The sequence below is a fragment of the Aulonocara stuartgranti genome (genome assembly GCF_965226115.1).
Source record: "Aulonocara stuartgranti genome assembly, chromosome: 3".
NCBI lineage: Eukaryota > Metazoa > Chordata > Actinopteri > Cichliformes > Cichlidae > Aulonocara > Aulonocara stuartgranti.
Window position 1 is genome coordinate 41701098 of NC_138941.1, and position 25195 is coordinate 41726292.

At 39.4% G+C, this 25195-nt stretch overlaps 1 protein-coding gene across 1 annotated transcript; it reads right to left on the reverse strand.

Annotated features, from left to right (window-relative positions):
• Positions 1-7552: 7552 nt before the first annotated feature.
• LOC309692693 (protein mono-ADP-ribosyltransferase PARP14-like) lies at positions 7553-24524 on the reverse strand. The gene is made up of 14 exons (XM_082511435.1): positions 24296-24524; positions 24098-24222; positions 18987-20501; positions 18666-18902; positions 18111-18335; positions 17971-18025; positions 17662-17808; positions 13946-14008; positions 13676-13861; positions 13407-13583; positions 12681-13295; positions 11723-11859; positions 10488-10668; positions 7553-8456 (listed from the first exon to the last, which is right to left on the reverse strand). Exons 1-14 carry the CDS (start codon positions 24465-24467, stop codon positions 8164-8166), a joined length of 4128 nt encoding a protein of 1375 aa, XP_082367561.1. The 5' UTR covers positions 24468-24524; the 3' UTR covers positions 7553-8163.
• Positions 24525-25195: the final 671 nt, after the last annotated feature.

A 25195-nucleotide genomic window follows, 5' to 3' on the forward strand; every position in this document is an offset into this window, starting at 1 on the left:
TTCAGCCTTCGTTAGCTGATGGTGCTTTTTATTTGTGGGCCTCTTTGGGTATCAGGTCTTTTTCTGATCTGTACATTCAGAATACATTTGCCTCCTTTGAACAGCTCTCATTGAAATTTGGCCTTCCAAAAAGTCACTTTTTTCGCTATTTACAAATCCGGAGTTTTGTTAAGGAGAAATCCTCTCAGTTCCCATCTAGACCTTCTTATCATGACTTTGATAACCTTCTATTGCCTCCGCCCTCATTACAGGGCCTGATCTCCTGTTTGTATGGGAGAATATGTTCCTTTGGCAACTCTTCAATCTCGGCTATTAAATTGGCATGGGAGCAGGATCTGGGGTGTGTGATTCAGGATGACTCTTGGGATAAAATTCTTTACCGGGTCCATGGCTCCTCATTCTGTGCCAAACATGGGCTGATTCAATGTAAGATTCTGCACCGTGTACATTGGACTAAGGCCAGACTAGCTCAAATATACCCCAATCTTAGCCCTGACTGCGACCGTTGTCATCAAACACCTGCCTCTTTAATGCATATGTTTTGGTCATGTTCATCCCTCAAACAATACTGGATTAATATTTTCTTGATTTTATCTAAGATCATCCAGCTAACCCTCCAACCTGTGCCCTTAACTGCTTTGTTTGGGGTTCTTCCTGATTCAGTTGCCTTGCCGACGCCTCAAGCGGATCTGGTCGCATTTCTCACCTTATTGGCAAGACGCAGAATATTGCTATGTTGGAAGTCCCCTTCTGCCCCATCCTGGGAAATCTGGATCAGAGACGTTCTGCATTTTAGCAAACTCGAAAAGATTAAATTCACCCTGCGCGGGTCTACAGCCAAATTTTTTAAGACCTGGCAACCCTTTTTTGATCATGTTCAGACTTTGCGGTCTCGCAATGCTCCCAATTAGCCAGCTCAGACTCTATCATATTTTATTTTTTCTTATCTTATGTTCAAGTAAGAGGCCTAAGTTTAAGTATATGGATTCTATTGTGCCTGCGTTCTATGATGGTATTTATTTAACTACTTTATACATATTTCTTTTCTCTAACAGAATTGATTTATCCCTATAACTAAGCTGACCATTTATCATGTGTGGTTTTTTTTTTTTGTTGTTGTTTTGTTTGTGTGTTTTGGTCTTTATGTGTCTGTGTGGAGGTGGGGGTTTTGGATACTCTCCACATCTCCCTTGTACACTCAGGAACTGTTGTCTTGTACCGTAGGGTTTGTTACTAGTATTATTAGATTGGATTTTTTCCTTTTTCTGTTTGTGCACCCACTGGTACTGCTATAATTATGAGGTGGGAGTGTATGTCTTATATTGCTTTATGTTCTTTAAAAAGAAAACGGCATATTGTTCAATTTGTCTTTTGTAAAAGTCGATGCAAAAACTTTAATAAAAATATCGGGAAAAAAAATAAATAAATAAAAAAATAGAATATAATTTTATTTTTGTATTTCTAGAACTACAAGTTAAAAAAGAACTAACATAAATAAAATACACTTTAGCTAAATACTTCTAATTTATTTTCCCAAACCACGCGGAGCCGCACTATAAGGACTAAAGACGCGCATGTTGCTGACCCCTGACCTAGGGTGATGCCCTGCCTGGTGCTGGAAGAAGTGGTTGCTTATTTGGTATCTGTTACTGAAACCAAGGCTCAAAGGAGTCCAGGAGGGCAGGCAGGATGACTGCAGCTTGAATTCATCACTCCATAAGATGTGCTGTCACTAATTTTTGGTCCAGTTCTTGAGTAATTGGCATCCCTCAGCATTTGAAATTTGAACTTCCTTCTTTCTCCCTGTGACCTCCCTTGGACCTTGAGCTAGCAACACACTGTGTGACAAACTGCACACAAACAGTTTGTGTGTTTGCTGATGTTCGTTGAGCTGATAGAAGCATTGCATTTGAAATGATTTACCACATGTTACTCCCTTTGTGTTTGCTCGTCTTTAGTAGTGCTATCTAGATGCCGAAGTACCGCAGCTGCAACTTTTGGACATCAATGTTGTACAAAAAAATAAATAAACAAAAAAAAAATACCGTCCCACTTTAACCCCTGACTACAGCACCCAGTTTTGCCTCTTTTTATGCGACATCCGCTGACTGCCTTTCATGTCTTACTGTTTAGGCTCAAATCGGTTTGGTATTTGAAGGCCTACAGTGACATGAAATAATAACTCCCCTCAAATATGTTAAACCAAAAGTAAGGAGTCTATTTTAAAAATGTAAGTAGAAATTAAAGACACTGGTTTAAAATGTAGGGAGTGAAATTAAAAAGCAGTCAAAAAACACAACTACTCAAGTAAAGTACAGATACCTGAAAATTCGACTTAAGTACTGCAACAAATTTTTGTACCTTGTTACTGTCCACCTCTGCTCAGGGGGCTGCCTTGTGAGTGTCTCATGCCATTTTTCTATTTACTCTTCTCTTCATACTTTTGGTCAGTGCAGAAAGAATGTTTAACTGCAGCTATCTGTTCATTCTGACTTTTGTAACATGTTGTTTGGCCTGGATACACTTCAACTGGTTGGATAGCGCCCTACAGGGTCTGTCACTATGCATATAAAATAAACTTTTACTTTTTCAAAAGCTGATGTTCAACTATGTCAAAAGGAGGTCAAATGCAGTCCAACTGTTTATTATATAATTTAGTTTTTTGTTTTGGTATTTAATCCTAGGCATACAGCTGATCTATTTCTTTGATTTCATTAGCTAACTAAAGTCATTTTGTGTTGGTGTTTTTAGTTTTTATTTATGTTTACCAAATAAGACATATTTTGCGCTCTTAGAAAGCCCTTTAATGTATCCCAAAGTACCTGGCGAGAGATTTTTTGTTTTGGTTTTTTCCACAATCCTTGCAATCTTGGCTTTTTCACTGTGCCTGTTATAAGTGTGTGTTCATATGTTTTCATTGGTTAAATTTAATTTTTAAAAAAATATCTCTCAGGAAAAAAAAGAGTGTGGATTGTTATCTTTTGCCCTCTTCTTTACATGAGATTTAAAACTATTGATAATGGGTTTTAAAGAAGCTCTAACACTCAGATCCTATCAGCCTCACACTGTGTTTCTATTTGCTTTAGTCTTATTTGGTCTTGATAATCTGTCTTCACGGGAAAAAGTTTTTTGTTTGCTTTTCATTTTGGGGGAGGGGAGGGGTGCATGTTTAAACATTGTACAGTCCAAAGTTTTATAGGTTATGGAAATTTAAAAAAAACAAAAAACATTATTTTATGACAAGAAATCAGAAACTTTTTGTCATTGAGCTAAACTGTTGCCCCAAAAAGCATCTCTGAATGAACAATACAACAAACTCTGAAGCTAATGGGCAACAGTAGTAGAAGGCCACACTGAGTGCCACGACACGAGGCTATAGTTTGCACAAGACTTGGACAACAGAAGAGAGTGAAAATGTTACCTGCAGAGCACAATCAGCTGTATCCTTCAGACAGTAGAGTTAGAATTTGATTTGGTATAGACAGAATGTAAGCATGGATCTTATGGAGGGCCAGGAGTGACAAAATGAATTAATTAATTACACCGTTAAATAATTAATTAAATGTATGAATAATTCATTACAATTGGAATTAATTCCTGGTGATTTTAACATCTATGTTTGCTGTGAGACTGGAACAGTAGTACAGGGAGTGCAGAATTATTAGGCAAGTTGTATTTTTGAGGAATAATGTTATTATTGAACACCAACCATGTTCTCAATGAACCCAAAAAACTCATTAATATCAAAGCTGAATGTTTTTGGAAGTAGTTTTTAGTTTGTTTTTACCTTTAGCTATTTTAGGGGGATATCTGTGTGTGCAGGTGACTATTACTGTGCATAATTATTAGGCAACTTAACAAAAAACAAATATATACCCATTTCAATTATTTATTTTTACCAGTGAAACCAATATAACATCTCCATATTCACAAATATACATTTCTGACATTCAAAAACAAAACAAAAACAAATCAGCGACCAATATAGCCACCTTTCTTTGCAAGGACACTCAAAAGCCTGCCATCCATGGATTCTGTCAGTTTTTTGATCTGTTCACCATCAACATTGCGTGCAGCAGCAACCACAGCCTCCCAGACACTGTTCAGAGAGGTGTACTGTTTTCCCTCCTTGTAAATCTCACATTTGATGATGGACCACAGGTTCTCAATGGGGTTCAGATCAGGTGAACAAGGTGGCCATGTCATTAGTTTTTCTTCTTTTATACCCTTTCTTGCCAGCCACGCTGTGGAGTACTTGGACGCGTGTGATGAAGCATTGTCCTGCATGGAAATCATGTTTTTCTTGAAGGATGCAGACTTCTTCCTGTACCACTGCTTGAAGAAGGTGTCTTCCAGAAACTGGCAGTAGGACTGGGAGTTGAGCTTGACTCCATCCTCAACCCAAAAAGGCCCCACAAGCTCATCTTTGGTGATACCAGCCCAAACCAGTACTCCACCTCCACCTTGCTGCCGTCTGAGTCGGACTGGAGCTCTCTGCCCTTTACCAATCCAGCCACGGGCCCATCCATCTGGCCCATCAAGACTCACTCTCATTTCATCAGTCCATAAAACCTTAGAAAAACCAGTCTTGAGATATTTCTTGGCCCAGTCTTGACGTTTCAGCTTGTGTGTCTTGTTCAGTGGTGGTCGTCTTTCAGCCTTTCTTACCTTGGCCATGTCTCTGAGTATTGCACACCTTGTGCTTTTGGGCACTCCAGTGATGTTGCAGCTCTGAAATATGGCCAAACTGGTGGCAAGTGGCATCTTGGCAGCTGCACGCTTGACTTTTCTCAGTTCATGGGCAGTTATTTGGCACCTTGGTTTTTCCACACGCTTCTTGCGACCCTGTTGACTATTTTGAATGAAACGCTTGATTGTTCGATGATCACGCTTCAGAAGCTTTGCGATTTTGAGACTGCTGCATCCCTCTGCAAGATATCTCACTATTTTTGACTTTTCTGAGCCTGTCAAGTCCTTCTTTTGACCCATTTTGCCAAAGGAAAGGACGTTGCCTAATAATTATGCACACCTGATATAGGGTGTTGATGTCATTAGACCACACCCCTTCTCATTACAGAGATGCACATCACCTAATGCTTAATTGGTAGTAGGCTTTCGAGCCTATACAGCTTGGAGTCAAACAACATGCATGAAGAGGATGATGTGGACAAAATACTCATTTGCCTAATAATTCTGCACTCCCTGTATTGACACTTTTAATCTCACTCAGTGGGTGAGTGATCCAAGTCATGAAAAAGGTCACACACTCAATCTGGTGCTGTCATATGGTCTGGATGTTTGTATTATGGAAATCAAGCATTGTTGGATATCGGATCATTTCCCAGTGATGTTTAATATTGCAGTGTGTAATGCTGAGTTGAACAGCGAGGGACCTGAGTGTTAGTTGCACATGATAAATTCACTGACCGCTGCTCACTTTTCCTCTGCTTTTACTAACTCTGTCCTCTTTGATGCCAACCTTAGTGCAGAACTAGCGTCTTTGGGCATCCTATGTGACTGCTTATCAAAATATCAGAAGATTGTTAAAGCCACAAAATCTGCATTCCTGTCCAGCATAATTTCTAGCAAAGTCACAAGTCCCGAGTTCTTTTTAATAACTTACCTTCTGCATTCAGGGTGAAGTTCTTTGTAACGGGCACTGCATGTGAGCCTTTTCCCAGAGTCCCTGAGCACTGCCTGGAGGCAGAAAACACCTGACAGCGAGAAGGTCATGTCCTGACTTTTTTGTGGCTCAACAGAACACTGTGGTTCAGTGGCTTAGGATGTGGAGCGACTGGATCCTTGTTGTACCAAATTATCTCAACATCCTGAGGGTAGTAGCAGTTTGCTTCACACTTGTGAAGAGTGTTAACTGATAATTAAAAGATCAGGATGATCTCCAATTGATTCCAACTGATAACAAAATCAATTAAAACAATCAATATTCCAAAACAAACACAAAAACAAACACCAGTTAACTTTATAGCTGTTTCCTGATATCAGAAATCAATTTAAAGGGAAATCAGAATACAAAACCAATCAGCAGTTAATACTATAGGTATTACCTACAATATTATATGATTCCATCCATCCATCCATCCATTCGCTTCTACTTGTCCTTTTCAGGGTCGCGTGGGGCGCAGGAGCCTATCCCAGCTGTCATAGGGCGAGAAGCGGGGTACACCCTGGACAGGTCGCCAGTCTGTCGCAGGGCCAACACACAGGGACAAACAACCATTTGCGCTCACATTCACTCGCACATTCACACCTATGGGCAATTTGGATTAACCAATTAACCTATCCCCACTAACTGCATGTCTTTGGACGGTGGAGCCGGAGTGAACCCACGCAAACACGGGGAGAACATGCAAACTCCACACAGAAAGACCCCAGCCTGATGGTGCAATTGAACTCAGGACCTTTTTGCTGTGCAGTACCAGTGCTAACCACCGTGCCACCATGCCGCCCCAATTTATGACCATTATATGACTCGTGTGGTTAAAACACTTGTACCCTCTGTTTGGGTACCTCAGTGTAACCTTTCACATGTTTTGGTTTCTGTCACTGCTGCAGCTCATGTGTGTCCCCAGAAACACTTTATGGTCACAATTTATTTATTTAATTTTAGTTCTTACAGTTTTTTTTCTACTTCTGATGTTTTTTGTGTGCTTTTGCCACATTATTTTTCTTTGCTGGTGTTTTCTTATATTGCAGTATGCATCCTACATCACATTAAAGACAAACCTGGTGGCACGCAGTCAGACGGCCTTTTTTTTTTCGTTAGTTGCTTGATGCCCTATCCAGAAACTGTTATCTGTTATCATATACAAAGCTGGATTTTTACAATTCCTGTGTGTACTTCAGGTGTCTGGTAGTGAAGAGATGATAGCAACTGTGGAGTTTATAAACTCCTTCAGCTTTAACCTGGAGAACATCCACATTCGCATGGAAGGACCTGGGATGTTGGAGCCAAAGTCCAGGTATTACAGGTGAGTGATGATGAACAACTGTTTGTATAGCACATTTATATAGGCCTATATAAATGTGCTATACAAAAATGTGTTGTGTAGCTGCAGTTTTTCAGCTCTTTAGCTTCAGCACTGCTGATATTTCTTTCAAATGCTGCAGAGATAGCAATAAAATGAATAGCTAGTTGCTAGATTACATATTTTAAAAAGATTTGGCTTTTGAGTAAATGACAACAGGAGGTTTGACTTTATGATATATGGTAAAATTATCTTTTTGACCCTTTGACAACCTGAATAATCCTTAGCTCTAAAATAAGCACATTTAAATAAATTTAATTTCAAAGCTAAATTGTAATCATTTTTTGGCCACTAGGGGGGAGAATTACTTCCAAGGAAACATATCAAGCCACATTTAACTGTGTGACAAGAAAGATTATCATCCCGTTGGAGCTATTATCTCATCACTCATGTGTTTAACTCTCATTTTAACACAGTTAACATTTTAAACTCCTCTGGAGACAGTTTGCTATGTTCAACAGTTAGTTAATTATGAATTGAATATGTTTTTATATGTGTTTGCATAATGTTACCACAATTGTATTTACATTTCACAGTTTCTATTTGAGTGTTGATCACCCACCTCCTCTTATTTTTCTTTGTACAAGAAAGTGCCAGACAAGCATACAATAAATCTTCTGAAGATGTAAGATACAAATATCAACCAAATAAAAGAATAGAAATGCATAATCATGTGACGTGCCTTCAGTGTGTGTTTGTACATACATGTCATATTTCTTTATATTTCATATACTTCGTATATAAACAGCTTCTGTTGGCATAATTCTTACAGCTTTCAGAACAAGATTAAAATAACATATAATTTAACATCTAAGAAATTTAACACTGAAAAAATAAAGTCAACACTACATTAAATATAATTGCTTGTAGTATGAAAAGTGCATTGTCTTCTTGTAAGAGAAACCTACCACATAGGTACCCAACAGGGAAATTTAGTTTTGTGTGCAAAACTTCTTAAATATTTAGTGTAAACTATGATAAAGTTTCTGGGTCCTTTACAAATGTAACTTTTCCACACACTTCCAGTTACTACATAAATCTTTATGTAGTTAGAAATATAACTTTAATATTGTTCTTTTTGGACCTTCATATTTCCACAGTAGAAAATACTTTTCCCTTAATCTCCTTTGAATGTGATGAGGTAGTCGGGGTATGCTTGGTTGTCATGGAACACAATATACATGGCAGGGTTATCAATTTTGTCCACTGCGCTATCGAAGCGGTTGTGAGGCTGCTGGCTGTTTTGGAGTGGAAGCACCTTCATGGTAGCTTGGCCCTGAGTGAAGACGCCTGTGAGGACTCGGGCGACGAACATTAACCGAGAACCATCAGCAGCTGGCTTGGAGTAGGTGGGCTGGGCTGAGTAGCTGGCGTTTACAGCAAAGTAGGTCCCATGACCGTGTACAGTTGCTGAATGTCAGAAGAAAAAAAAGGAAATTAGTAATAGGTTATCATAGATAAAACATGGTGACTTCCAACATATATTACGTAAGTATTGTAAGTTTGCATTTAATATCCTAAGAGTCCTGTTTGTGTCTATAAATGATGGTTAAATACAACCACATTCAAGACCATAAAATACTTGAAGCAGTCTGCAAATGATCAATCTGTCACCATGTAATGGTGGCAGGGACGTGCAGAGGGGGGGGCTAGAGGGGCTTGAGCACCCGCCCCTTTCCTGATGAGTGCCCAAAGTGCCCTTTTGTTGAGGCAACTTTTAAATTTTATTTATTTATTTATTTATTTATTTATTTTTATGTGTGTGTGCGTGCGGAGTCCTGTCTGTGCCCCTCAACAATAATATTTAACTATTAATCATAGTTTTGCTAAATAAAAGGATCTGGCTTGCATCAGTCACATGATCACATTTAACCAATGATCGCCCTCGACGGCAGAACGCGCTGGTTACGAGCCAGGAACGAGCTCACAAAGAGCACGCGCATTTTTTGCGGTCCGGAGCTGTAGTAGAAACACAAGTTAACTCAGAGACACAGACTGATGCGACAAAACCAGTAAGTAGGTGTACAGCGTACACTGTAGTGTGTAGCACACAGGAGTATTAGCTTATTACGTACACGTTGGTAAGCTGTCTTGTTGCAACTGACGAACTGAAACAAACGAGCGTGCTGTGTGTGCAACAGCGCGACAAACATTACCTGTCCTTTTATTAACTGCACAAGTAGTGCTGGTCATAGCTGCTGGCTACCTGTGTAAGGCTGTCATGGGTCTGTAGCTCTGTCCCCGTTTTAGGGAACATATTTAGTTTTAAAGTAAGTTTCTGGGCATTTCCTGCCTTTCTGGAGGGATTATATTTCACTAAAAAACGATCTAATATGCATGTCCACATAATAATTATTATAATTATAATATATTAAAAAAACACACGCTGTATTTTAAAGAACATACATTAAGTAGCAGATTATATTAGATTTATATTTTAAATAAGACAAAATTAGGATTTTACAGCAGTAAAATTATTGTATCTCTACAGTTTAAAAATGTAATAAGCTTTGCCCCTGCACAGAGTGGATAGTGAAACAAATGGAATCATCATAAATACATTATTTCATATTTATTACTTCCCCCTCCTCATTGCTTTATTATTGTAGCTCTAGTAATAAATAATAATGTAAGGATGCCCATAGTATATATACAGTATTCTGAAGAAGGTCTAAAATGTCACTGTGTGTGCATGTGTGTGTTTTATTTAGCTGGATTTAAAAAAATATTACTCATGATATAACATTGTGCAGACATGGCTGGTAAGGACATGAGGAGGAAACAGTAGGAGCTGTGTGAGGCTACTAAAGGCAGGGCTATAACATTTTGCTGTCATCATTTTATTATAGATTAAGTGCAAGAGTTGTTAGGTGTGGATAATTAGATTATAGTTTATTGCAATAGCAAGTTGTGCCTTGTTCTCAGATAGACAGCAAGTGGAGAGTGATATATGAAATGATGGGAAGGAAGGAAGAAGAGAAGCAAAGAGTGATTCACAGGCAGAGCCTAAATTATTTCTCAGTTTTTTGTTGCCTTATGGTTCCAAGCGCTGTCACCAATCTTTGCATTTTGTTATTATCTCATGACACTTGTTTAATCAGCTACCATCTCTCCTGTGGACTTTTTAATGTCTACAGTCTCAGATCAACACAGCCCTGCCCTTCCCATATTAGATTCTTGATGAATGTGTGTTGTTGTTATTCAGCCTGGTTCAATGTGCCCCTTTTTAACTTTGAGCACCCGCCCCTTTAAACCTCTCTGCACGTCCCTGAATGGTGGACCAATATAGACACAATGCCAGAGTGATCAGAGCGGTAAAGACTTACATGTATATGTAAAACCTTGGTGTATAGGAGGTAATAATTTCTAAGACAAAGTCAACACTAGTGATTCGTTTTGAAGCAACAGAAAAATGTTGTCTTGTTCAGTAACAATTATCACCATTTTGTCCAGCAAAACTCCTGTTGAATCCAGTTGTCATGATGGAGTGGCAGTTTTCCTGGGTCGTCCCGTGGTACAGAGGTTTCTCCGCTGCTCCTCCCTCATGTGCGTTCTTATCAGAAATGTGCTTCTTCTGGGCTTCATAGGCGCGCCGCAGGTGAACGTTCTGCAAACGTTCAATCTGACAAGAGAGACCGAAGCCAAAGGATCAAAGAGATGCCAAACAAAGCAGTGTGGATATTAATTACATCTGATGGCTTAGTTCATGTCTTTATGGTGGTAACCATAAACTGAGGCATGTGTTTCAGGTATGAGAAGTTTAGATTACAGCAGTTAATAATTAATGACTTTCTTACTGCAAAACTGAAAACTTTAGAAACTTAAAAATTAAAATAAAAAACACACTTTAGAAACATGATATTTCTCAGGTAGGGAGTTTGAATTTTTCATAGCATTTCTGAGCAAATATATTGACATCGGTTCAATGGACCACAGAGATATGGTGGCCGGAAACTGCAAATATCCAACATAGATAGATAAATTGATTGATAAAATAAAATATAATGTATTTATTTTTTTAATGTGGCAATTAATTTGTTGACAGAATGTGACTGATTTCTGTTTCCTTTAATTTCCTGTTTTTCTTTTATGATTTCGATTTTTTATATACATTTACTGAATAAATATATTAAATCAATTCATGTCTTACATGTGGACACAAAAAGAAGAGCAGGTATGTGATGATGTTGCAGTTGCCATGGGTTACAAGACATCATTTCTTTACATAGGAAAAAATAGTTCCTAGGGAAAAATGTTTTCAATTTTTTTTTTAATATTCATTTATTATTTTTTTAATATTTATGCATTTTACAGGTTAGATAAATAATAGGAAATTAAACACTATTTATTTATGTTTAAATAAAAATAAATAAATAGTATTTATAGTAAGTCAGTTAAAAATAAAACATATCTATTTTTTACACCCTTTATGTTATCGAAATATGTAATTAATGACCACATGCACTGTTGATATAAAGTCTGGTGCAGTTAATATTTTAATTAGCTTCTTTCCCTGAATGTTAACATGTATCATGATAGCTGACCAGTTAAGCAGACCACATTACAGCCAGTAATGCTCACTAGTTTGCACTGTAACCACACAATCAACTTTTTCAGCTTGTATGCATGTACTTGTGTATATATGTACTTGTACTTGTGCAGGAAAAGCCACCCACCTTCATCACAGTTTTGGGGACAGTTCGTTTGAAAGCCTCCTTTACTGTGTGATATTCTGCAGAAGAAGTCTCCAGAGAAACCACCTTCATAGTCTCATTGGCAGCCATGGGGTCCCAGTACAGAGGGAAAGTAAAGTCTGAAAAAGACAACATGTTTGTTATATCTTATTAACTCAGGTAACTATTGGTTTGGCATAGGAATGCATTTCCTGTTTTCTGTGACTTTAGTGCTTGCTTTCTTTAACTGATGATAAGTTTGTTAAAGCCCTTTTCTATTCCGATTCTGTTCCTTCAGCTGTGTCTCTATGTTTATCTTCTGTCTCTCTGTCACACTTTCATGTTGTGAGTCTGTCATCTCTTACTTCCTGTTTTACTTTGGTGGTATTTCGTCTCTTGCGCTTCGTGTCCAGTTCTTTCCTCTGTCTCATCAATCTTCCCTTGCCCTTTGTTGTGTTCTCTCAGCTCTTTTCCTCTGTGCCTTGTGTTTTCTAAGAAGTTGAAAAAGTATTTTTTTCTCCTCTGTTTCTTTGTATTTTTAAGAGCTTAGCAATAAAGCTGTCATTGACTTTTACACATTGCATAGATGTTTTAAAATTGGGATTTGGTTCAGTCCAGCCACATATCAGTCTTAACACTGTTTGCTATATTGGTGCCCTTCTGACACCAATCTAACACTGCTTTGCAATGCAATTTGAAATCAGCAGATAAGGAGAGACTTTGATATTTCTAATATTGAAATTTTGACATTTCCTGTTTCAAAACTGTTTACTGTTACTGTCATTCCTCATAGTGACTTTTGCAACTATTTTTACAAGTACATTTTTTAATACTTTTTTAGTATAATTATTTCTTTCAAAACCTTAACATTTTTTTATTGAAGTTTATATTACTCTCAAGCATCAAACTCCAGTATCAGTCTGGCTCATTTTTGTAACATCTCTGAGAACTATCTACTCACCTGGAAGATTCTCAAGTCGTTTCAGCTTTGTCGTCTGTCTGCTCAGTGGTCGTGTGGCCACCATTGCCTGTACATCAACCTCCCATATAAGTCCCTGTGCATCTGTTATTCCTTCTGTTAATTCGTTTTTTTCCAATTGGTGATTAGCTGATTTGGGAAGTCTTTCCCAGTTACCGTGATTTGCCAGGATGCACCAAACCACTTTGTTGTAAACATCCTCCTCCTCCCTCACTCTCACCTCTCTAGCAAGGTTCATGTACTGGCACTGATTCATTTTCTGCAGTACTCGGGTGACCCCGTCTTTTAGCCCGCTCACTGTTAGGGCGCCAGACTGATCAGTTTGCACAAATAAACCCTCAGCCTCCACCAGCTCCTTCAGCTCCATCATGTCATCCTGGTTGAGGAGTTCCAGTTCCTCCTTTGAGAAGGTGTTACTGGAGCACTGCGTCTGATATTGATGCTTCAGCTTTTCCATGGCATCATCAATGTCGGATATGGAAAGACCCAGGAACGTGAAGACAGACTGCTGACTTGTGGAGCTGATTTGGAGACTGCTGAGGTATGCACTCACACTAGGAGCAGACTGTTGTTGCTGTTGTTGTTCTTGAAATGACACTGGAAGGTGGATCAAACAAATAAGTAAAATAATTTTTAATCTGCTTTTATTTTAAAAATCACTACACTAAATAACCACACAAGATGGCACTTTGTGAATATTTCTGTCACCTCTGTTGATGACAGCTGGGGAATACATCTGCATCGCTTCCTCTTTAAAAGCTAAGAAGACATCGATCTTAATCAGGACGAGGCGGATGTCGGTGAGGCTGTTCATTGATGATGTAGAAGACTTGATCACTCGAAGGATGGCACCTGCCACAATAGTAGGGTCCAACTCGCCAGCACCTGCAGAAACACCACTTGCATTTAGGTGTGTGTGTGTGTGTGTGTTTGTGTGTGTAGCACAACAAGACTTGAATGCCAAACAAAATACGTACCAGCAAAGATAGCAGGAATTGCCACTGAGCTGTATTTATACGACTCACAATAGTAAATGACATTACACACAAGTTGGATGAAGTCCAAGTTGTAGACTTCATCCCTTTGTCCACATACATGAAAAATAGCTTTACAGGGGAAATTTCCAGACTGGGTCACAAATATTTTTCCTCGTTCCACGTATGCTGCACAGAAAGTGACAAAATAAGCATGAGTGAGAGGCAGATAAGTAAGATGAGAAGATAAGTAGCAACTTCTCTATTTCTCACCTGCTTTCAGTTCAGCTTCCACCTCTGGTCCAGCTACAGTTAAGATATCTTTGCATACCCCATCTGTAGAAGAAGAGAAAAAGAATAAAAAAAATACTGAATAATTAAATCTGGACCTGCTAACTGCCCTACATGTATTTTTACAAGGGGTGGGATTTTAATGCATTGATTGCAATTAGTTAATTAGAAAAAAATTTAACGCGTTAAAAAAAGCGCTTTTAATCACACTTTGCATTCCAAGCAAAGGGGAACTTTTGTCAATGCTCGTTTCCCTGGTATACCGATTACACTAGTGATGGTAAATTTGATTCTTTTTACTGAATCGAGTTTTGATGAGTCACTCACCAAAGTGAATCGGATTTTTGAGTCATTTGATTCACTGAGTCAGTTGACTAGAGAGTGCAAAAAATGTACATTTTCACTCAAAGTTAATTTGTTTCTCTTTTCATGTAAATCCTACTGCTAAGATGAATGATTCTAAAAAAACAACAACTATTTTATAGAGCAAAAAAGAGCAAAAACATTTCTAAAATTAAGCAATTTCCTATCAAAACTGCTTAATAAACATTTATTTTGTTTATTTGTATTTTATTAGTATTTTCCATAAATGTGTCAAATATATATTTTCTCATCTAAATGTCCTCTGAGCTGTGAGCCAGGGGGCGGTAATGTGCCTTAACATTGGTTGCCAACCAAGAAGAAGAAGAAGCTGTGAGCCAGGAGGGAGGGGGTGAGTGAGTGAGTGAGTGATTCGCTTACGCTTACGATTCAGCACAGGAAGGGAGGGTGTTAGCATGTTAGTAGAGCGATGCTACTGTGAACCGAGGAGCTATTTTCTTGATGTGAGCTTCCACTCAGGGTTTTTTCTTCAGTTCAGAGCAGAAATGCTTTTGTTAAGAAACTGGCTGTTGTTTTTCCCCCCCACAATTTTAATTATAAGCTAGATATATTTCTACTAATGGAATTAGTTTTCTAACAGCAACAGGGATGAGTCAGTGAGTCAGTTGGGCTTGTGAATCATGATTTACGAGTCAGTAAAGTGATTCTCGAGTATTGAACGATTCGTTCACGAATCGAACATCACTAGATTACACTGATGCACACATCAGAGGTAAAAAGAATCAGAATAAAGTGACTTGCTGTGACTGAGCGGAGGCAAATTTAATTTCAAAAGACTACCTGACGGAAGCCTTGATAAAAGCATGGTTTTATGCAAACTGTGCAAAAAGGAGTTTGCGTACCATGAAGCACTTCAACTTTACGGCACCATCTAATTGCAAAACATGTTGCAGCAAGCACGAAACTGTGGGAGCTGTTAGCTCTAGCAGTTCGAGTACCAACAAAAGATATCGGCAGCCCAAATGTGATGAAATGACTGGCTTAAGGACCAAAATTAGCAAGTCATCATTGGACAACAATGCCCATAAATCTCTGCTTTGCATTTTGTCATCCACCAAACCTGTTCCGACTGAATTTGCCTGGTCAGCACTTGCACAAAAATATTAAACTACAACCATGATAGGTACGAGATGTAAAATACAAGTAAGTATTTGATCTTAAAATAAGTGGCCTGCTGATAATACTAGATGAAAACTTGGATGGTAAAAATAGTAAATGGCCTGTATTTATATAGCGCTTTACTAGTCCCTAAGGACCCCAAAGTGCTTTACACATCCAGTCATCCACCAATCCACACACACATTGGTGATGACAAGCTACATTGTAGCCCACAGCCACCCTGGGGCGCACTGACAGAGGCGAGGCTGCCGGACACTGGCGCCACCGGACCACCACCAGTAGGCAACGGGTGAAGTGTCTTGCCCAAGGACACGATGATCGAGACTGTCGGAGCCAGGGCTCGAACCAGCAACCTTCTGATTACAAGGCGAACTCCCAACTCTTGAGCCAAGATCGCCCGTAATATGTTCAAAGATCATGTTTAAAAAGACATCCCCATTTCTGAGCAAACATTCATGAACATGTGTTTACCTTTGAAATTCGTAGAGAGCTATGCCACCATTGTGGCTAAAAAAAATAATGTCACAGTTACAACATGATCCTCCTGCTCACTATGCTATGTACAGTGGGGCAAAAAAGTATTTAGTCAGCCACCGATTGTGCAAGTTCCCCCACTTAAAATGATGACAGAGGTCAGTAATTTGCACCAGAGGTACACTTCAACTGTGAGAGACAGAATGTGAAAAAAAATCCATGAATTCACATGGTAGGATTTGTAAAGAATTTATTCGTAAATTATGGTGGAAAATAAGTATTTGGTCACCTCAAACATAGAAAATCTCTGGCTCTCACAGACCTGTAACGTCTTCTGTAAGAAGCTTTTCTGTCCCCCACTCGTTACCTGTATGAATGGCACCTGTTTGAACTCATCATCTGTATAAAAGACACCTGTCCACAGCCTCAAACAGTCAGACTCCAAACTCCGCCATGGCCAAGACCAAAGAGCTTTCGAAGGACACCAGGAAAAGTATTGTAGACCTGCACCAGACTGGGAAGAGTGAATCTACAATAGGCAAGCAGCTTGGTGTGAAAAAATCAACTGTGGGAGCAATCATCAGAAAATGGAAGACATACAAGACCACTGATAATCTCCCTCGATCTGGGGCTCCACGCAAGATCTCATCCCGTGGGGTCAAAATGATCATGAGAACGGTGAGCAAAGATCCCAGAACCACACGGGGGGACCTGGTGAATGACCTGCAGAGAGCTGGGACCAAAGTAACAAAGGTCACCATCAGTAACACACTACAACAGCAGGGAATCAAATCCCGCAGTGCCAGACGTGTTCCGCTGCTGAAGCCAGTGCATGTCCAGGCCCGTCTGAAGTTTGCCAGAGAGCACATGGATGATACAGCAGAGGATTGGGAGAATGTCATGTGGTCAGATGAAACCAAAGTAGAACTTTTTGGTATAAACTCAACTCGTCGTGTTTGGAGGAAGAAGAATACTGAGTTGCATCCCAAGAACACCATACCTACTGTGAAGCATGGGGGTGGAAACATCATGCTATGGGGCTGTTTTTCTGCCAAGGGGACAGGACGACTGATCCGTGTTAAGGACAGAATGAATGGGGCCATGTATCGTGAGATTTTGAGCCAAAACCTCCTTCCATCAGTGAGAACTTTGAAGATGAAACGAGGCTGGGTCTTCCAACATGACAATGATCCAAAACACACCGCCCGGGCAACAAAGGAGTGGCTCCGTAAGAAGCATTTGAAAGTCCTGGAGTGGCCTAGCCAGTCTCCAGACCTCAACCCCATAGAAAATCTGTGGCGGGAGTTGAAAGTCCGTGTTGCTCGGCGACAGCCCCAAAACATCACTGCTCTCGAGAAGATCTGCATGGAGGAATGGGCCAAAATACCAGCTACTGTGTGTGCAAACCTGGTAAAGACCTATAGTAAACGTTTGACCTCTGGTATTGCCAATAAAGGTTATGTTACAAAGTACTGAGTTGTATTTTTGTTATTGACCAAATATTTATTTTCCACCCTGATTTACCAATAAATTCTTTACAAATCCTACCATGTGGATTCATGGATTTTTTTTTTTTCACATTCTGTCTCTCACAGTTGAAGTGTACCTCTGGTGCAAATTACTGACCTCTGTCATCATTTTAAGTGGGGGAACTTGCACAATCGGTGGCTGACTAAATACTTTTTTGCCCCACTGTACTTGTGTGCATCCTCAGTTTCACTTACCAAGGATAAAATTTTGGAAGTCTGTTGTGTTCACTACAACATCTGTAGTTTCATTGGTTATGTCACCAAACACAACATGTAGTTTAACCCCACTTTCCACTGTCATGGTTATGTCATCCAAGTCACTGGTGAGGGACCTGAAGATTGCTTAGAGGAAGAACACCACACATTAGCTATTGTTTGATATTTAATCTGATAACTGAGGGTACTAATGAAGATGGTAAAATATGGCACAGGCTGAATGCTTTTTATCTGCTCACTATGCATTAATGTCACATACTAAAGACAGTCTGAGTAGTGCTAGTTTACCTTGGCCTCCCTGGTTCATATTTAAGCTGAGCTGTCTGTAGACATTGTGGTAGCACTGTAGATAAAAACACAGAATAACACGATAAAGAATTGATGCCTGCATGTTACATATCAGATACAGGCCATCAAGTAAGGGTTACCTCCTCAGAATCAGGGTAACCAGGTTTAATGACAATGTGGATGTTTGTAAGAGATCCAGAAGATGCAGATAATCCAAACTGGTGAATGATGTCAGTCAACACTTGAATAGCTTCTCTCAGCGGGTAGCTTAAAACAATTCCTGGCCCAATGATTGGAATGGCCACTGAACCAAAATTCTGCCGTACACAAAGCTCCAGACACTTCTGCAGACCGTTACCAAGAGCCTGCAAATCAAAAGTTACATATTTTTAACTATGTTTTCAAACTTAACTCTTGGATTGTACACTGCAACTGAGCACACAAGGAAAACCTTGAGGCTCCACAAAAAACTTAAATTTGTTTGCATAAGTCCTGGCTTGGAGTTTGTGGTATATAACATCAAGTTATTCCAACCTTTCAACTATACACAGCAATGATATTTATTTAATTTCATAAAACTTTACTATTCCCAAAGGAAATTCATTGATGCATTTCATTGGTTTTCTGAAGGTAAACTAAATATGAATAAGCTCTTATCCATCACCAGAAGTGTTAATAAAAGTCCTTAATTTTACCTGAACACTCTTTCCTCTTACTCCGTCCCAAGGCAAGCACTCAATGAAGAAAATCTTGGAGCAGCCCAGAGATGGAGGTGCATCAACCAGCTGAACATCACCAGGGGCGAGGGCACAACTGGCTAAGACTGAATCAAACTTTAACTTTAATACATTCCCAGCTTTGGCCAACAAACTTTTGCCAATATTTGTAGAAGTCAGCTGCTTGTTGAGCATGGGGACCACCAGAACATCCACCTGCAGAAATAATATTGAATAACATGAATGTTGATATTTTATTTTGAGACTATGGGAAATAGAATTGAATGGAAATAATCAAACCTGTTCATTTTCTAAACTGCTGAGTTTGATCTTCAGGTTTGTTCTGTTGATTGCAGAGTTTCCAACTGTGCTGTACATGCTGCTGCTGTAGCTGAGAGATCTAGGTGTGTCGCTGAGTCTGCTGATGTTTCGTGGTCTTTGCACATTTGGGATGGCTGCAGTTTGCTTCTCTCGGATAATGACGTGACAGGAACCCTCTATCAGCTCTTTAGTCACTTTACCCTCTTCCTGGAAGTACTGCTGAGCCCCTGGTCCATCTAGAGTCAAAGTGTCTACTACAACACTGTCTAGAGTTGATGTTAGGGCCTCCTTGGCCTCCTGAACATGACATCGAGGACCAGACACAAACACACAAGGATTTGGAAAATGTGAGGCTTGTAAGGTCACCTTGGTCTGCTTCATGCCAATCAAGTCTAGGATTTTATTAAAACAGTAGACAGTGTCATGATGAAGCAGATTGATGGTTTCTTGAGTTGAAACTTGATTCAACTGGAAGTCATGAAGAACTTCATTGAGCTTGGCCACATTTTCACTGTAGCCCACCAGTTGGACGTTGGTTGTTGAGGTTCCCCTGGCGCCTGGCATGTAGCTGATGTCCACTCTGAACTCTCTACTGTTGGCCTCGTTTTTGGCTTTTGTCAGAATTTCTTTCAACCTGTTGAGATCTATTGCACCCTGCAGCTGTACAGTGGTCACTTTAAAGTCTCTCATTACTGCTGCCTCGGCCTCATTCAGAGCATCAGAGGACAAACTGGACAGAACCAGATCTGCACCCACCTCAAAGAAAACAGGGTTTCTGAGGCTCTGTTGGAAGCGAGTTTGGTATTTTGGGATGGCATCACTGGTCTTCATGAAGGTTAGCAGAGCTGTAGGGAACTTAACGCTCTTCTCCTTTATGTTCTTAATCAGTTCAACCAGTTTTGCAGCTCCTGACTGCACCTCTTTGTCAGGGCCCTCCAAAGTGATCATGGCACTACCTCTGATGATTGTAACCTCTGGACAATTAGCACGCATTTCTCGATTGAAGTCTTCTTCTATGAGCTTGAAGTTCTTCTCCACAATCGGCACTTCCTTTTTGGTGGGTAGGCTTTTTTCCAGAATTGCAATCTTCTCCTTCATGGCATCAACCTCTCCTACAACCACAGCATAGCCACTCTCTGTGTAAACTTTGATATCATCTGTCTTAAAGGCCGAGTCCTGCAGTACTATTTTCACCTGTTTTGGCTCAAGCACATGATAGCAGAGGTAGGTCTCAGTTAGCTGGACGAAGACCTGATTCACCTGATACTCCCATTTCTCTGCAGAACCACCAAATCCTCCTCCTGGACCCTTGTCAACCTCCCCTCTAACCAAAACCTCCTCTTCATCGAAATTTAGCTCCACTGTGCAGCCGATTGACGACAGTTGTTTTTCGAAAAATGTGTATGCTTTACAGTTGTCTCTCAGGAAAAACAGCAGGAAAACATCTATTCTGAAAGTCTTCTCAAGACCATTTATGTTTGGGTTTGTAGAGCTCTGAAAGAAGAGAAGAAATCAAACAAATCTGTCAATTAATGCTATAAGATAGACTACTTAATTGGAGTGTACCACATAGGCCTGGGTAGTAAATCAAAAACGAATCATAACATTCATTCAAAAACTCTAATCAACGTACATTAAAAAAAAGTTGATTTCACAGCAGTTTTCAGTTGTACTGATTCATAGAGTCCTTTCTGTTATGTAAATAAAAACACATAAAATTAATATTTCTCTGTATATGTTTTTTTTGTTGTTGTTATGTCTGACTATGACACTGTGTTAGAACAGAAATATGCTACAGTCGAGTTTCTAAAACAGTTTCGATATTGTGTACAATGTAAATGAAAGCAGAATACAATGGTTTGTGAATCAGTTAAAACATGATGTTGAGGTTTTTTGTTTTTTTTTAATCTGTTTGCTAGCAGTGTCCATGGATTCCACAAAGAATTTAAAATTTTGTTTACTGGCCAGACTCCTTCAAGCTGATAGGAAGGAAACAGTAACTCAAATAACATCACAACATTACAATCCAAAATTAACAACAAAGATTTAAAAGAAACAGCACTGAAGTCTTACTTGGTACTATCAAAGTGTACCTAATAAAATGTCCAGTGAGAGTGTTACCATCTGGCTTTTTATGACCTATGTTTTTTAAAAAAAAACACTATCTTTGATTGTATGGAGGTGGAGTAACATACATGGCATTGGTTACTTGCTTGTCTCGTCTTGTCAATTACAGTCAATTGTGCCTCCCTTATGTGTGTAGTTTCCTCGTTCCCCTCTGTGCATTTACAGTGTGTGTTCTCTTGTGTTCGTTACTGGATCGTCTACGTTATTTCCAGTGATAGGAATAACGTTACTAACACCGTTACATTTTTTCAGTAACGAGTAAACTAGTTACTATTTCTATCGTTACAATGCCGTTACCATTACTAACAGAAAAGTGCGGTGCAGTGCGTTACTATTTTTCCACAAACAGGCGGTCGAAGATGTGTTCAGCAGACAATCACTTTTTGGCACAACACCTGGAGCTAAGGGGCAATCACATGAGTGCTGCTGTTTGACTGAGGAAGAATAAAGTAGTCGTGGTAAGCCAGTCACATGACCACTTCAAGATGACAAAGCAACAAGGTGATATATACTGGTTTTTAAATTGTGTTGATAGGCCAGTAAAACCAGAGTCATGATAAACAATATATACGCTGCGTTTTTTCCTGAATAGTTTTGTCACATTTACTGTCTAAGGACAGTGCTAGCAAGCACTCTCTGCTTATGAGTAGAGATGGCACGATACCACTTTTTTATATCCGATACCGATATCATAAATTTGGATATCGGCCGATACCGATATGAATCCGATTGTCACGGGTTGCCGGGGCAAGCCGTGTGTGAATTATTAACGGACCCAAGATGCAGACTGCTTAAGTCGTGAGCGAGCTTTATTAACAAAAGGGTGAAACAAACAGGAACGAGGTGGACGAAAACCAAAACTTAAGAGTAACCTACACTAAGCAAAAACAAACATGAAACCTTGAGACATGAACCAGAGATGTGGGGAGAAGGCACTGGAAAATGGCATAGGAACATGAAACGTGAAAAAAGGAGAGTACAGAAACCCAGAATAAACAAAACCACAGAATAATAATAAACTAAAACATAAACACGGAGTCACAGACTCCGGACCATGACGCCAATATAGTGTGTTTTTTAATAAATAAAACTGTTTTTTAATATCTTGCTGCATTTTGTATAAGTTCAAACCTGAAAAAAAACACTAAAGCTATTCTGTTATACCTGTATGCAAAAAATACACTGCACCCAAAATATTTCATAGTTCAGCAATACTGATCAATCTAATAAACTTAAACCTGCTCCATCCTTCTTATTCTGGTATTTTAAAGAGTAAGCAACCTAACTAATAGGGTTGCAAACTCCCAGCAAAAAAATATATAAAATAGGGAACCACCCCCCACCTAATGATGCTTAATCGACGTAATCAACTTTAATTTGATGCAGTGTGAAAAAAAATGCACAGAAATCAATTATTTTTCAAGAATAATTAAATAGATTCAACATCTTTCTTCAACAGAAGTGCAGACTGCACAGATGGTATCTTCCCAAAGGAAAAAGTACTATAGCTTACTAGGGTATATTAGACTTAACAACTATATACAATAATGGACTTCTATACTTTTTACATCAGATTAAAATTTGGGTGTAAGATTCAGATAATTATTTATTAAAAGCTAGACATTTTAAATGAGAACAAGAAAGAAAAGTATGTCTTTGTGCCCCCTTTCCCTGTTCATGCCCTATCGGCCCCCCTGGCTAAACTTTGCTAGATCCGCCCCTGCACAGTTACCAGCCGTCAGCTAGTAGATCCTGGTGTACAAAGTAATTACTTTGTACACCAGGATCTTTTTTTATAAAAAAAAAAAAAAATTCTAACAACTGCTTATCAAGCTTAAACGTGCTGCTGTTATTCAGCTGCTGGTTTTCTCTTTCTGGCACGAATTGGGCGACAAACAAACAAGAGAGACAGACTCGCGACAGAAAAGCCGATCAGCTGATCACTAATCAGTTTCACGCTGAAGTAGCAGCAGGAGAGGGAGGGAGAGAGAAGAGGCAGTCGCTCCATATATCAGTCAAGCTTACCGTGGGAATGCTTTACAAACATTTAGATGGACTTACACACTTGCTTTACTTCTCTCTGGGATAACTTTCTCGGAGATGAAATGCCGGTTTGGTAGCGAGGCTCCGACTGCTCAACCAGACCGCAGACGGGTCTGGCACACAGCCCCTCTATCAGGTGATGCATACTGCTCCGACGTGCTATGGTTATGAGCCGAGTTATGCCATGTTGCAAGTTTTGTGAGGTGCTTTTTGATATTTAATGGATGGATTACATTTTTTGTTTCTCCGATCCAGTAATTTAAGTCAGTATTGGACTGATACCGATACATAATATCAGATCGGTCCATCTCTACTCTCAACACACTCAATCGAATGTCAGCAGCTGAAGAATAAGAGTTTGTTTTATATTCATAGTGACAAATCGGGTAAGATGCTAGCCAGCCAGTTAAGGGGCTTCCAGGCAGGTTGAGAGATCAAGATCAAATTTAGTCTGCAGCTCCATGCATTTATATATACGTATATATATATATATATATATATATATATATATATATATATATATATATATATTCACGAATTCCAGGGAATTTACATCTGCCAGGAGAGTTAAATTAAAACACCAGTGTCGTCTGGATTGAAGGACGTCTGGAAAACTCATTGATAACACAACAGGGGTATGGTCTGATGTTACTATGGCCTGGTATTCACAGGATTGGACCCATGGAGTCAACCGATTATTGATGAGAAAATAATCCATCCTAGAATAAGTGTGGTGTACCTGTGAAAAAACGAGTACTCTCCTCTGTGGGGGTGTAAATAGTGCCAAACATCAGACAGTTAGATAAAAAAAAAAAAAGGTTAACTCGCTACTCTTAAACTGATTCGGCAACATTATCCGGCTCTGACGCTGAGTTTTTACTGTAACCAAAAGTCATGTTTGAAAGAGCAGTAAACTGTACCAGTGATTGGCTTGTCGATGGCTGGTCAGAGGTCTGTGGTGAACTTGTCCGGCTCACGGTCAGCCGCACTTGTCCACTAGGAAGAGTGATGGTGTGAAACTTCCTCTGCAAAACTCTGTCTTGATCTAAAACGAGCATAAACAGAGTCACTGAAACACAAATATAGGAATACATTTTACAAATAACCGACTGTCCTACCTTCTTTTTCCTTAAAACATATTTTATAAACGTTTCCTCCGAGTTTTTCAAGATTTCCACAGTCGCCACCCCCGGACTCTCGCCTTTTCTGAAAGTATCTCCTCACTTTCTCCTTCTCTCTGTCTGTAAAGTCAGTGGCTTCAAAAAACAGTGGATACGGATATTCATCCATTTTATCTGCAATTCTACACTAACATGAGAACGTTAAGCCCGTCAAACATTTGGCCGCTCTGAGTGCCCGTTTTTCTTTCAGTTTCACTTTTAAAGTATCACATCCTCATGTTTACACTCCCACACCCAGCAATGGGGAAAGTGCGCATTTAATTCTCAGGGGATTTTTTCAGCTCACCTGCTCTGCAGGTATTTTACAAGGTGTTTCAGCTGTCAGAGTATAACTCTAAATCAGCGGTCACCGGTACCGGTCCGTGAGTCGTTTGGTACCGGGCCGCGAGAGTTGAGGCGTGAAATGTATGGTTTTCAGGGTTTTTTTTATCGGTTTTCAGCGTTATTTTGTTATCGTTTTTATCGTTAACTCGGTTTTCCTGGGTCTTTTCACGTGTGTTTAAATCTTCCTTTTTTCGGTACCGGTACTAGTTTTATTTTGTTGTATTTATCCGCGACACCTTAAAGTCCGTGAAAATGGGCATAAACCGGTCCGTGGCGCAAAAAAGGTTGGGGACCGCTGCTCTAAATCATATTTATGTCTTAATATGGTTTTGAGAAAGACATTTTACCAGTAATTATGTGAGGTCTGACATTAACTGAAGCTCGAGCTGTTTTCATATTTTCATCTGAAAACATCACACTAAAATCTACAGATATGACTTTTACTAAGAAGGAGGTAAATAAGCTCAGGAGATTTGTGGCAGTGACTGATTCATGTGATGAGGTCCTTTATGG

What these genes read in the sequence shown, in the direction of transcription:
- LOC309692693 (XM_082511435.1), bottom strand. Translation starts at nt 24,467, where the DNA reads ATGGATGAATATCCGTATCCACTGTTTTTTGAAGCCACTGACTTTACA. An exon ending in ACGACTTGAGAATCTTCCAG is followed by an intron (nt 11,860 to 12,680) that starts GTGAGTAGATAG and finishes TGTCTTTTTCAG; the next exon opens with ACTTTACTTTCCCTCTGTAC. An exon ending in GAGTTTTGCTGGACAAAATG is followed by an intron (nt 8,457 to 10,487) that starts GTGATAATTGTT and finishes TCTGACATTCAG; the next exon opens with CAACTGTACACGGTCATGGG.